The 14,303-nt window shown below is 39.1% G+C and overlaps 1 protein-coding gene across 1 annotated transcript in view; it reads right to left on the reverse strand.

The window, feature by feature from the left end:
- The window catches only part of nr2f5 (nuclear receptor subfamily 2, group F, member 5), a 40,081-nt gene extending 31,004 nt beyond the window's left edge, over positions 1–9,077 (reverse strand). Inside the window, exon 1 of the mRNA XM_041792565.1 lies at positions 7,947–9,077. Coding sequence (XP_041648499.1) covers positions 7,947–8,313 — 367 coding nt within the window. The 5' untranslated portion in view covers positions 8,314–9,077. The remainder of the gene's footprint in view (positions 1–7,946) is intronic.
- Positions 9,078–14,303: the final 5,226 nt, after the last annotated feature.

A 14,303-nucleotide genomic window follows, 5' to 3' on the forward strand; every position in this document is an offset into this window, starting at 1 on the left:
TCAGAGTAAAACAAAACTGTATTGTCTGCATACGGTTGATACTGTTCGGCTGTATTAACAGTAACAGGTGCAGCAATATTACTGGCATTTCTTACATCTGTGTCATCATCAGTTACTGATGCTGTCTGTACATTTGACTCTGTCCATTTATCCCAATAGCTTTTACCAAATGTCTATTAAAAAGCCAGTGTGAAAATAGGAAAGTTTCTCACAGCTGTTGTTGTGTATTTCTTACTCTTCAACCATTTGATCCATGATTATGACTCCTGTCGTAGCTGTCTTTACATTAGTCTCTATCTATTCCCCTCAGCTTCCTCTCCCTTTATCTCTATTTCATCTCCCACTAAGTCTGGTCTTGCTGGAGATATCTGCCTTTAAAATGAAGTTTTTCCCTGAGTTTACACTCATTGATTAATTATTCAACCTTTGAATAATACAACAAAGAGTAAGCTGTAGACGTGCTCTTTTTGTAAAGGTTACTGAGAAAACTGTTGTCATAGCTTAGAGGTATTAAGGCTTCACAGTTTAACACTTTGGTGCTTTTCAAACCTCTGTACTATAAAGAGAAGCAACCTCTGATATTTAAATGATGGATAGTATCAGAAGCTGTAGATCTTCAGTCATATTTGGAAACAAAAGTTAGCGTGTCTGTCTGAAGCAGTGGTTCTCAAATGGTGGGTTGGGACCCAAAATGGGTCGCAGAGTTATTTTCAGTGGGTCAGGAATGCATGCCTGGACAAACATGATGCACAGAAGTCCTAAGTGGCCAAACATTCATATTTAACATGAATATATTTTATTTTACAGTTTTGCCATGATAAGTACTTTTCCAGCAATGTAGACTTATTTATCTCATCTTGGGAAAACAAAGCAGATTTTTATATGAACTCTCTACTAGTGTCATAAATTATATGAATGCAGGCATGTGTTCCTGGGTTTTTGTCATGATGCCCTTTTTAATCATTATGTTTTGTTTCATCATAAACTTAAAGATTTTCATCAAATAAATCTGAGTGGTTGCAATTTTTCAGAAAATTGTGTCATGATTTCTCATGAAGGATATTGTGAGTGCTGAGGATAGACCAGTTGAGAACCACTAATCTAAATTGTAGATATGCATTTGCACTTTTTCATCACCAAAATGTTCTGAAATTTAGACAGTGTGCAGGAGTTAGCTTGCATTTTTGGTACTTTTAAACAAGAAATTACTGAAGACCACAAGATAAGATGAAATAGCATCAAAACGTATCAAAACAAGCATAAATACCATTGTATTTTCACTAGAACAATATTAAAGTCTGGTATCCTGACAATCTGAAGTAGTATATTGATTAAAATTGGATGCTTTTAAATAAAGCATAAATACAATATAGGTTTAGGAGGATAGCTGCGCTGTTAATGTTATTTTTAATTTACTTTTCACATATGCAATCACCCCTAAAAGAAGACGTAGAATTGGTTAAAATTTCAAAATGATTAGCTGTAAAATAAGGTGAAATAAAGTCTTGCAGGTTAACTTTCATATCCAAAAATGTGTCTTTTGGGCTATCTTTTCTTGCAAATCAAACTGTAAAAATCTCAAAAAGGAGATTAGTTTCTTGGTTGTAACACTAAAATGTTGGAAATCCAGTGGAGCACTAATGCAGGCAGTGAACATATGTCTGCATGTTTGAGGTGTCCCCACGGCTGCCCAGGTGTTTGAATAAAGAAGCAGGCTAAACAGACGGGATGGTGTTGTGTTTGCGTGCCTTCATCATCACAGTAAACCTCCTCACGTGTATTTGTGTCCTCGCTGAAGTCAGAATCTCGTCCTCGTGGGCTGCTTCAAAAATTAAAACATTCACTCCAGTTCAAAGGATCTGTCAGGCTGATTCTCTTTGCCTCCCTGCCTCCTATTCAGCCCCACAAACAGCGCTCCGACACAGAAACAAGCCCAGCTTCTGTGCGTGTTTGTGTGCGTCTACGTGGTGAGACAATGACACTAATGCTGCCAAGGTTTTTTAGAAAGGTCTGACTCCCACCGAGGCCGCCACAGAAATGTTTGCTGTCACGGTGTGTTGAAAGGTGCTCGGGATAAAAGTCTCCAACAAATGATATGATGTCGTACGCAGCAGTCTGCAGAAAGAGGTCAACCGTCCCCTTTGGGAGGGAGAGGGAAAAAAAAAAAAAAAAAAAAAAAAAAGAAGACAAGCTCACTTGAAAGCAGAAGAAGTTCTGAGTGTGACGCGGTCAGATCATGAAAGTTTTAGCACGTCTTCTCAGGCAGATAAATATTAATTCAGTCTAAACAGGGAAGTCACGCAGCGGTGTTAGTGATATTAAACGATGCAGTGAAAACAAAACTTTCTCTTTGGAGTGGAGGGGAGCTTAAGACGAGGGGCTCGGCTATCTAAAAGTATCATTTTTAAGCAGATTTAGTTCTTATTTTGTGCACAAAACCAGTCTGAAAATTCTTGAAAATAAAAGCTGCACCACTACAGACTACATCCCGACTTTGTTAGGAAATATAGTGCACCATTTGACCTCAATGCTATGACTGAAAACATCCAAAGCAAGCAAAAAAGTCTCTAAATAATTAACAGTCTAACAAACTCTTTCAACTCCGTATGCTGCATTTGCACTTCTGCATCATCAAAATTTCCACTCTTTTTTTGAAAGTATCTCTTCAACAATCCTCCAAATACCAAATGCATATTTCCCCACATGATTTGAAGTGAAAATAGGCATTGCATCTCCTTGACAACCTCACCTGACCCTAGCTGAATAATGCAAAGGAAACATGACTAATGTATGACCTCTGCAGGGCTGAGCGCTTTTACAGTCAATCCCACTTTTCAGTTGACAAACCGAATCGCTGCATTCAAAGATGCAGCTGTGTTTAATCTACTGTACATGCTACAATGAAATAATGATGCAGGATTTGTTAGAAAAATACAAGCATGAATATTCATGTCCACACAAGGATTCTTTGTGGGGATTTCTGCCTCATGAAATCAGTGACTTGATAACTGGAAAGTAGAGTTAGAAATCCATCATCCTCCTGTTTCCAAATTGCAATAAAGGATGTCATCGCGTGTGTTTTCACAAAAATCGTCCAAAGTAGACAAATGATCACTTTTAAACAGAAGTCAGCCAACAAAGAGGATTTCAGGACACCGTTTAATCCCACTGACCTCAGATGCACCACCAGATGAGCTCAGCCAATGGAAGTTGACCTGCTCTACATTTAAGCCTTTTGCACACAACCAGATGCCAGTGCTGAAAAAAAGACTATTTTTAAAAGTCAACAAGAAAATGGCTGAATCTCATACATCCTTTTCATCCTTTTGCACAAGTCACGCTGTTTTCTATATTTTTTTGAATCATACACCAACACAGTGACTAAGAGTTTGGGTGAAAGCAGGGTAAAATGTTCCATGGACCTTTTAGGGTGTTGAACTTTATTGAGTGGTTTGTGTCTCTGGTCATCTAGCTAAACACCAGCAGGGTATCATCTACATATTTTATCATTTTGGGTGGGTTTTAGCAGAGATTTCTGGGAAAGTGTATTTCTCCTGCATGAAAGTAAACTTCTTTAGCATTCTGTAGAAGTCACAAAATCTAACCTTATATCACCCATGTTGTTATCTAAAAAAAAGCACTAATTTGAAGGCTAAATAAAAACGTCTTACAGCAAGGTTAGTTTTAATGGTGTCACAGCTAACCCCACTCATGTTGCACAAGAATAAGAGATTAAAAAATAGAGCTGTAATGGCTTAGAATTAGAATAATGTTACTTTATATTATATTTAATTCTTATTAATATTAATTTATGAAATAATGTAAGGCTGTCAAGATTAATTGAGTCAACTGCAATTAATCAAAGTCCACAATTAGTGCACTTAATGTTTTAATTGCCATTAATCTCACACTTTATTGTCTCTTTCAACAAACTTTGGTCAAGCCACAGCATTATCTCCATACAGTGATGTAAAATAAGTCCACCACTGCTTCTAAATGTCTCCTTTCACTTTAATAAAAACTCTCAGACAGCTCAGTGGACGAGTCAAGAGTCATCTGCACCTTGTGCACACAAACATTAACTTTTTCACTGCCCACTAATTTCCTTTAAAATCCATAACAAGCTCCTTTTTCTGTGGTAAAGTTCATGCTTAAATCTTTAATTTACCCATAAAAACAGGTTTGTGTCCAAACAGAAAGTCAATTACCCTTAGTTTAAGACTTGAGAAATCCAAAGTGAAACAAAAATGTGAAATTTTAAAGTGCAATAAAAAAGGTTTGATTAATTATGATTAAAATGTTTGATCGTTTGACAGCCTTATCTAATTATTATGAATAATACATATGATATAAATCATGCATAATATGCAGAAGACCCAATTAATCATTTGTAATAATATAATGATAAGAATATGTATATTTAAGATACATTTTAAGATAAATTTAAATACCTTATCTTGACTTCTTTTTATATTATGACATATTTTATCAGTAAAAAGGTAATATCTATATAATCTTTCCAACTCTCCTAACGCTACTAGATGTGAACATGTATATAGATCTACAAACATTATCTATCTAAACTATATCTATGATAAGAACTGTGCTAAATTAATTGTGTCCAAACTAACTTTCTGGCAAGTCTGACAACTAAGATGTTAAATAGAACTCTTTCTAAATCTAACATTTCACTTCAGTCACTTTCAGCACAATTTTCCAAAAAGCAGTTAAACATAAAAACATAATTCCAGAGTTAGTTTGTGGCATGGATGTGTACAACATGATCAATGTGAGTCAAATATTTTTATTTAGACAGATCCAAAATGTGTTAGGTTGTGCTCCACTCTCCTCAATATTGAGAAAATCAGGAGGATCTTACAAATTGCATGACATCATCAGCATATCAGTATCAGATATTAGCCATAAAAGGTCAACTGTTGGTATCAACAGATGTGAAAAATCGGCTGTATGTAGGGGTGGGTATCGGTCAGGTTTTTTCTGATTTTAGTGCTAAATTTATGCTTTTTATATGGTGCAGCCTCCTAAACTGTGCCTAGATCAATACTTTGAGAAAGATAAGTGTGTTGAAAGTAGGCAGGGGTATAAAAGCTGTCTGGGTGTCACAGAAATATCTTTGAAAGATGCCAGTAGAGCATGGGATAAGAGAGGGAACCTGGTGCAACTTCTTTGTAGTCAAAGACAACAAAATAAAGTTAATGTGCCAGTCACTGTGATCATTTTCTTGGTAGGAGGCTGCAAGGCTAGCAGAGATCACACAAATTCCATCATGGATTTCTCGCCTGTAATTTGGGGTGGTGGGGTTTTAAAAATGAAACATCTATATGTGTGTTTTAATTCGGTTTAGTAGGTATCAGATGCGTTGGTACCAAGTCAGTTCTGGATTCTGACACTCATCTTTAACCATATGTATGAATAAGTTTGTGGAGTTTTAGCAAGAACCTACTGTCTTCTTCTCATACTCATTCCTCAAACTTTAAATTGTGCTCTAAGGGCTGAAAATGTTCACATTAACATCTCATACTGTCAGCTAAAATTAATTTGCAAATATCTGCAAAAATCCAACATCATGCATCCCTGTCAAAAATGCTTGTAAATGTGCACGTTCTCACTTTATTTCACTTTCTATGCAGTATATTTGCAGTCTAATTGCACAGCATCATAATGTTATCTCATCTAAATAGCAAAGCAAATTCCTTTTTCATGGAATTTTAAGGCTCATGCTCATGAAGCATGTGCTGTCTTCAAGGCTGTAAGGGCACCACTGCAAGAAAAATGTGTTTTTCAGGAAACTTTTGCTGAAAGAAGTGATTCCATTAGACTTTTTAGCCCTGACAGAACTTTCTTAAAGTGAAAACATTCATGCTGTGCAACTTTTAGCTGTGTTTCTTTCAAATCAGTGCAATAATTGATGCCATTTTAGCTTAGTTGCATAGGCCAGGGACTGTGTGGTTAAATGCATGTGCATGCAAGAGTGAGTGAGCTGCTTCTGGAGTGCGACTGATCTTGTTGTGTATACAATGACGAGAAAATAGATTAATGAATGACTTGGGGCTATGGAAAGGAGAAGCTGTTTGAAAGTTGAAAAGTTGAGGGTGCCTGAATTTGGCATTTTTTGCAGTAAACATGCTGCGGCTCGTCAGGCGATCTCCTCGGGTTCATTCAGCCAGAAAGCACAGCGTCCGTGTGCTGAGGCTTGCGGGTATTTTACATGAGGTAAGTGAGAGAAAAAGCAGCGAGAACCCTTCAGGGATGATCTCCTCTCCGCTCCGAGGAGGAGGAGGATGGGTATTTCCACCGGCGTGTGTGTTTACATTCAGGATCGGTAACAAAGGGCAGCAGGGTCGTCGTGTTGTGGAGATACGCCGAGTGCGTGTCCTTCAACAACCTCTGCCTAAGTGTCCTTGAGCAAGATTGCTCACTCTCTGGGAGGCTGCAGCTGACTCTCTGAGAGGGGAGCATGCATCAGAGGCAAAGCAGGGCATCCTTTTCAGAGAAATTTGAGAGGAAGTGGGGTCAAAAGAGGATGAAATGCACCTTTTTGGCACTGATAAGACAAAAAAATTCTCACTACTGATTAATATACAGTTTTTAAGTTATAAATTATTGTTTTAATGAGCCAAAATTGCATGCAAAGTGATGCACACTGTCTGAATTGTTGCAAACATTTGAAAAAGTGGCTGGAACTGGCAAGAAGCGTTTCCCTGGCTTCTCGCCAGTTCCAGCCACTTTTTCAAATGTTTGCAACAATTCAGACAGTGTGCAGACATCTGTTTGCAACTTGGTCCTTTAAGATGGAAAAATTGCCCATTATTGGCTAGCTATGGCTACTGTTTACTAGAATTATATCAAAGTTTGGCACTGAGACACCAAAACTCCAGATACAAAGTTGCCATTCAGCTAAAAATATCCAGACATGATTTTTGGTCCATATTGCCCAACCCTATGGCACAGACAACCAAATTTGCCTAATCTCACTGCCTTTTCCTCCTAAAAAAAGTCTCTGAATTCAAAAATGTCTCTACATCAGGAGGTTTCTAAATGATTTATTGATGGTTGGAGTTGATCCAAAGTGCGTAAACAAACAAAAAAATGAATCTCTGCCAACGCAGATGTTCACAGAAAGAACTCTTGGCTCCATTTTGCTTCACATTTTACATATGCACCATCGCATCCCTCCTATCCTGAATGGGCTGAATGATAATTAATAAGGGAAGCGCTCCTCTCCACCAACACGTTTGCTCTGCTCCTCTTTGGCACTAACTGACCCGTTGTTAATCCAACACAATACAACAAATGTAGCGGCATCCTCTTATAGCGGCTCGGGGTGTCGGTGAGCAAACAGCGTAATTAAAACAGAGGGACAAAGGAGGGATTTCACAGGACACAGCGCGGCGCAGTGAATGCGCTAGATTTGGTAAATGAATGTGGAATAAGCATTGTGGAGCCGCAGGTGGTGACTGATTATTTACCCATAACAACAGCGGCTGTGGAATAAACATTTAGCGCAACAGGCGTGAAAACATGACGCGTATTTTACGCACAAAATCTCCCATATGCGCTTTCATTTGAGAGCTGAAATCACCAAACACTTTTAAAGTGACATGTTTGGGAATATTCTTGAAGCCAGAAGTCTGCACATGGTTTGCTCCACGCGTTCTCTTGAGACATTTTTGCACTTGCTGGAGGATTATCGATTGCAGAAATACAATAAAATAAGTGAAACGGTGCTGGAATAAGAGCCACATCCAATGTTAAGACTCATTTCAACCCAGTAAAATCTTTTACGGTCGAGTTCCAAACGTAATGGCTTGTTAAGATTGATATTTAACGTCATTACGCGCAAGTTTACGCACAGAATTACGCTTTGTAAACAAATGTCTCTCACACTGACAGCCATCACACACGCTGCACACCTTCAGCCTTACCTTCTCTTCTCATGCCGACTTTGAGGCACTTTTTCAGCCGGCAGTACTGGCACTGGTTCCGGTGGTGCTGGTCGATGGGACAGTCTCGGTTCCCACGGCAGGTGTACGTCAGATTCCGCCTCACGGAGCGCTTGAAGAAGCTCTTGCATCCCTCGCAGGTGAACTGGCCGTAATGCTTCCCGCTGGACTTGTCCCCGCACACCATGCAGTCCACGTTGGGGAGCTTATCCCCGGAAAGAGCATCGTTCCCCGGGGTGGAACCATTAGGGGTTCCCGGTGCCCCGCCGGGCTCCTGTCCGCAAATCTGGAGCTGTGAGCCCGGATCTGCAGAAATGTTCTCTGGCCACTGGTTTACTACCATTGCCATGCTATCCCCAAACACTTTGGTCTTTGTTTAAATCACAGGAGAGAGAGAGTGATAGAGATCCGTGCTGACGTCTTGGGAGAAAAACACGAGGAAGAGCGAAAAGACGCTTCCCGCTTCCTCTAGAGGTCAAACCGAGTTGATTACGCTGATTTATTAAACCTTTTACCGATATTGGTGAGTTTTTCTTCAGGAAACATCAATCAAAGTTTGCAGAAACAGCGAGATATTAACATGATCGATGCATGGGATCGTAGCAGACAACTCCCGGTGTTCCTCGCTGTGCACAAATCCATAAACACGTTTTCCCCAAAGTGAAACCTTTCTCCAAAGTCAGTCCGAAAAGTCCGTGTACAGTCTTTGAACAAAAATAGCCTATTTTCGCTTCCCTCTCGAAGCCGAAAGAGGTCAAATCACACGGAGCAAAACAACAAAATTTCGCTGTTAACACAGCCTGTCTTTCACTTCAGATCAATTCTTCTTCTTGACAGACACGCTTGATTTAATACTGACCACATTTCATGGTATTCGTCGGAGGATTTATACAGTCCCAGAGAGCTCTCGGAGTGAGAATAAAGCGCAGTCCCAGGGAGAAGTCAACCCCAGTTCTTCTTGCTCTCGCGCGCGTGAAAAGGTTTCGGAAAACGCGTGTGATATTTATTTCGCCAAAAAGAGGCAGTCGAAATATCCCCAGCGAAGAAGAGATTCGCCAGAAAACAGCTCTGCCGCTCGAGTGTCTCGCTTCTCCCTCCGTGTGTCCGTCCCTCCTCTCGGAGTCAAAGCTACAATTTGGGGGAAAGTGTCACTCGCAGTTCTGCCTCGTACGGCTGCCCCCCTGGTGGCGCTCCATGTAAGGTCATAACGGCCAAATAAGGTCATAGGCCCGCCCCTCAGCGGGAGAGGTGAAAGGAGAAGTGGCGGCTGTGATTGGCCCCAAAAGTCCCTTAAAATGTAAGGAGCGTTCTGATTGGACGGCGGTCGATTAAAGATGAGTTTGAGTGACAGGAGCGGTTGTTGTGATACGAGTGCTTTCAAGTGGAGCTACAGAAGCGAAGCGATGAAAAATAAATGTTGAATCTGTTATTTTTGACAGTAAAGAATGAACCTGTTGTAAGCTCATACGAGAATATAAAACTTTTAGAACGAAGCTGTAAAAGTTGTGTTAGATTTTAGATTTGTAGAGAAGCAGAGGGAATTTAAATGAACTTAAATGTTTTATGGATTTTCTTGAAAATTAAACCTATAAAGAGTAGATTTAGACGAAGCAAGACGAAGAAAAATACGTCTTCCTCTACTAAAAATGCTGTTCAGTTTTTATTTGTACTGATTTACATGCATGACCTTTCATGTGCTAACTCGTGAAGGCTAGAGGCTGTTTTCACATTATTTTTCAGACCTTAAATCTCAGTTTTAGACGCAAAATCCTTAGAGCCCTCAGCTAATTCGAGAGCAATTTACTGGTAATGTAACATCTGCATTATTTGCAGACTTCTTTTTTCTTCCACTGAATACCTACTGGAATATTTTTCATATCCTCCAGTTTTCACAAATAGGGAAAAGTCAATGCACATTTTAAGCGTTTTTTCCTTTAAGTTTTGTGCAGTGACCGTGCTCTAGATTATACATCAAAGCAGAGTGTTTTGAAATGTTTGGAAATTTCTCTAAGGGATGGTAAATGGTGCTTTACTGTGTTTGTGGAGCATTTAGATGAAATTAAATAAACATTCTTGTTATTTCTGCAAGAATTTCATCTTGTTGTTTATTGGTTTGCCCTCTGATGCTGGGCTGGAGGTCATAGTTTACCAACCGTTTTACCTCCGTGCAGCAATGCCATCAATCTGAGGTCAGCTGTTCCCGGCATTAATCTCACTGATGTACACTGCTATCAAAAAAAAAAAACGTGTATTTGCACGCACACCAAGACCGTTTACACAAATTGTTCCAAAACAGACAAATCTCGTAGCATTAATGGGCTTCTTTTTTTGTCACACCTCAGCTCTCAGCTCCACCAGGTCAACAAAAACAACGAAAACAAAAGGTGCCAAACTTCTCACCAGACATTGCAGGCTCTGAGATGGGTTTAGCAGCACAGAAAGTGTTGATTTTGTCGCAGTTGTTGTGTTGTACAGTTTGTGGTCGCGGCAGTAATTAACAGTGACACTGTTGTTCTCTAATGGAGCTTTTACTGCGGGGAGAGCAGCAGGGACCTCAGCTATTTCCCAGATTAGGACTTTATTTCTGATAATGGTTACGCACAGAGGAACCAAGTCTATGGAGGTTTAGATGTGCCTTTGCTCTATCTGTGTGCACTTTTACGCATTACGCATTAAAGAAATCCCAATTTAATAAATGATACCTTATAAACTAACATAAAAATGCTCTCAAATGAGCATTGGACTACAAATAAACGAGACGTATAATTTACAATTAATTAGAGAAATAAATACAAAAAAGTAGAAAATACGAAAGGAAAGAAAGAACGAAAGAAGTAGAGATTATCATTAATTCTAAAGGAAACACAAGACAACAATGCAGAGGTATAATTTACAGGTCTAATGATAAAATAAGTGAGTTTTATGGTGAGGAATGGTGAATCAGCTGATCATTAACCTGCTCACTGGTGACGTAACCGTAACAGATCCTCACACACTTCTTCAACAACCCCTCCTCTCTTTGCATAGAAAGCCAACAGTAATCTCCTTCTTTTCTCGTTATAATTGTAAAAAAAGGCGCTAAACCAAACCCTCCAAACTGCTCCAGTGGCTCCTGCCTTTAACGCCTGAGGCCACGAGTTTGGCCCCGCGCGCGGCTTAATTGCTGTCACATGTAACCTTACCTGTCTCCCAATTAGCCCTGTGACTCGCTATTAGCAGATTCCACGAGCTGCAGGCGCAGACCGAGGGCACCTCGGGGTTTGGGGGCCTGATAATTAAGAGTGTAACTCTATACGGGGGCCAGGCTTATGATGAATATGAGGGGACTTCACTGAAAACAGGATTCATTAAAGGAGGATCAACCACAGGTTTGGTCAGGAGTCTGATCACCACACATTAGCCTCTAAATAAACACTATAAACACGTTTACATGCAGTTGGTCACTCTGTATTAACGGAAAGTTTGGTGGCACCCACATTTACAGAGTGAGGGAAACACTAATAAAAACCAATGAAACAGGAGAGCTTTACATTTGAATATTATACTTTATTAGTATTTATACTTGCTGATCTTTGTGTTTGCGTTTTGTTCCTCCTTTTTGTTTGAATTTTCTAGATTCATCTCTGTCCAGCCCATCTGATGATGCTGATCCACTCTCATTAAAATGCATGTAGGGACTTTTTAGATGTGTTTTTATTTTTGAATCAGACATTCTGATGGCTCTGATGGTGAAATCATTTATTCACACCACTTTTTAACCAGTTTCACCATTTTTCCACCCATGCTTGCCTCTGTTATCCTTTTTTCACTTTGCTGCTTTACTTTTTTTGACCATTTTTTACTCATTCCTGCAACTTTTTGCCACTTTTAGTCCACTATTGCCACCATATGCCCTTTTTTCAACTTTGTTGCTCCTTTAAACCAGAGTATTTTCACCCCTTTACCAATGTGTTCCCATTCTTTTTCCACTTTGAACCCATTTTACAACCTTATGTCCATTTTTTTAAATCCTTTTTTGCACATTCTTTTGCAAATTTTTACTCTTTTTGCACATTTAATCCATTTGTTGGCACTTTTAACACATTTTTCTAATCTTTTGCCATTTTAACAAAATTTTGACACTACTGCCCCCGTTAGCCACTTTTTACCAATTTTTGGAATTTTTCAACCCATTTTTGCCACTGCCCTATTTTGGCAAGTCTTTTAAAACCTAACCCATTTTTTGCCACCTTAACCCATTTTTTTGTCAATTTTAACGGCACTCATTGTTTTCTTTTTCTTAACCTGTTTTTGCCACTTTAAACCATTTCACCTGTTCTTTTACCACTTTTTGACCCATTTTTGTCTTTTGAGCCCATTTTTGCCACTTCAGCCAATTTTTGCAGACCCTATTTCCACTATTAGCCTATTTTTGTTGATTCTTTGACCACTTTAAACCTATTTTCATCTATTCTTTTGCTGCTTTTAACCCATTTTTAATTTTTAAATCTTAAAAAATGATTATTTATTTATTTATTTCAATTGTAGAATATCCCTGTGAATTATGAAATAATAACTGAACAATATACACACCAACACAGAAAATAAAGAGCACAAAATGGCAAAAAAAAAAGAGAGAAAAGAATATATATCGGAGAAAAGGACAGGAGAACAAAAGAAAAAGTAAGGACTGGTCATGTCTAAAATCATAATTTATTAACATTTATATGTTTGTTTATATTAATTCAACCAGGAAAACTTCACTGAGATCATGAATCTTATTTACCAGAGCATCCTGGCCAAAAAAAAGTTAACAGCACAATAAACAAAGTCTCAGACATTGATCAACCAAATCCAGAGTCACAGAGCAGACAGTCATTGGTCAAAAACATCTACAACCTGATCAATCTTCCTCCAGAAGATTTAAAGTGACCCACTACCCATGACACAAATGCTCCTGCAGCAGATTCCAGCCTGCAGGAGCAGCATACCTGAACCTCCATTTACCTGATTCATTTTGGGCACAGATAGTAAAAGTAAGTCTGATAACTGAGTCACAGAATGAAGACTGTATCCAGTACTTTCCACATGAATCAAATCACACCAGTAAGCAGGAAGTAAATTAAATATAGTCTTATAAATAAGGATACGCCGTTGGCTTAATCAGCAAGTGAAGGCCACCCAGCTCGACCATCCTGTGCTCTGAAGTTTGGTAATAAGCCCAGAGCCTCATGGAGCATCAGGACCATTCAGTACCTCCTTAACAACTAAATAAGGCCCAACTTTTTCTAAAAATTTCAATCATAACCGAATGTTTTCATGAAAATGTGGCACTTTGTACTTGAGATGGAGCAAAAGATGTGACAGAACAAAGAGATGGAGACATGTCCTTCAAAATAAAAGCACATCTTATATTTTTGGGATGTTTTCTTGCCTCATGATCCTCGTTTAGGTCCAAACCCACAAATTTAGAACTAAGGGAATAGAGTCTAAAGTTTAAGGCAATGAGAAGAAGCATGCACACGGTATATGAAACACCATCATAATCAGCCAGAGGCATAAAAGTTGAACAACAACAGAAAAACAAGACTTATTTCTGGATTAAAAGCCAGCCAAAGCCTTTAATTCTTCACAAATTCCTTCATATAGAACTTAAAAGATGCTTCCACAACAAGGAGAGCAGAGCAGCAATAAATAATGGTACATCTATTTGAACTGTATAAGCATCTTCTGTCTTTTATTATTCATATTTCAATTTGAATCAGCAACAAGTCCAGAAAGAAGTTCCCTCTACAAACCTCCAAAATCACAGAGAGAATGACCGAGAGCATGCAAACAGCCATAACACTACGACCAACTGAGCAGCCCTGACACACACATAGATAAGTCCTTGCACAAATCCTCATCAGACATCCCTCCACTCCCCACCCAGGAACCCAGCCCGTCATTGTTACCACTGAACACACATTAAAATGTCATTAAAGCAAAGCCAGACACCAGGGAGAGAAGGGAAAGAAAACTGAACCGCTTTTACTCTGGCAAGAAACTGCAAGTCTGTCGGCTTGCCATTGAAAACACACTTGTCTGAAATGCATCTGTTTTCTCTCCGGTTTATCTTACTGAAGGACAAAAGGTTTACAGCTCAGGCAAGAGAAAAAAACTTCATTTTAAAAATCTATTTACAGGAAACACCAATAAAGCCCAGCAGCCATTATCCCCACATGCCCTCATTAATGGAGACTGATAACAGGTTCAACACAAGAGGATGACACCGAGAGCACAGAGACAGTGAGAACACTGACGAGCAAGAAACGACAGGCATCTGTTTCTAAATCTGCTTTATAAATAATGTTATTATTT

This window comes from Cheilinus undulatus, linkage group 8, assembly GCF_018320785.1.
Source record: "Cheilinus undulatus linkage group 8, ASM1832078v1, whole genome shotgun sequence".
NCBI lineage: Eukaryota > Metazoa > Chordata > Actinopteri > Labriformes > Labridae > Cheilinus > Cheilinus undulatus.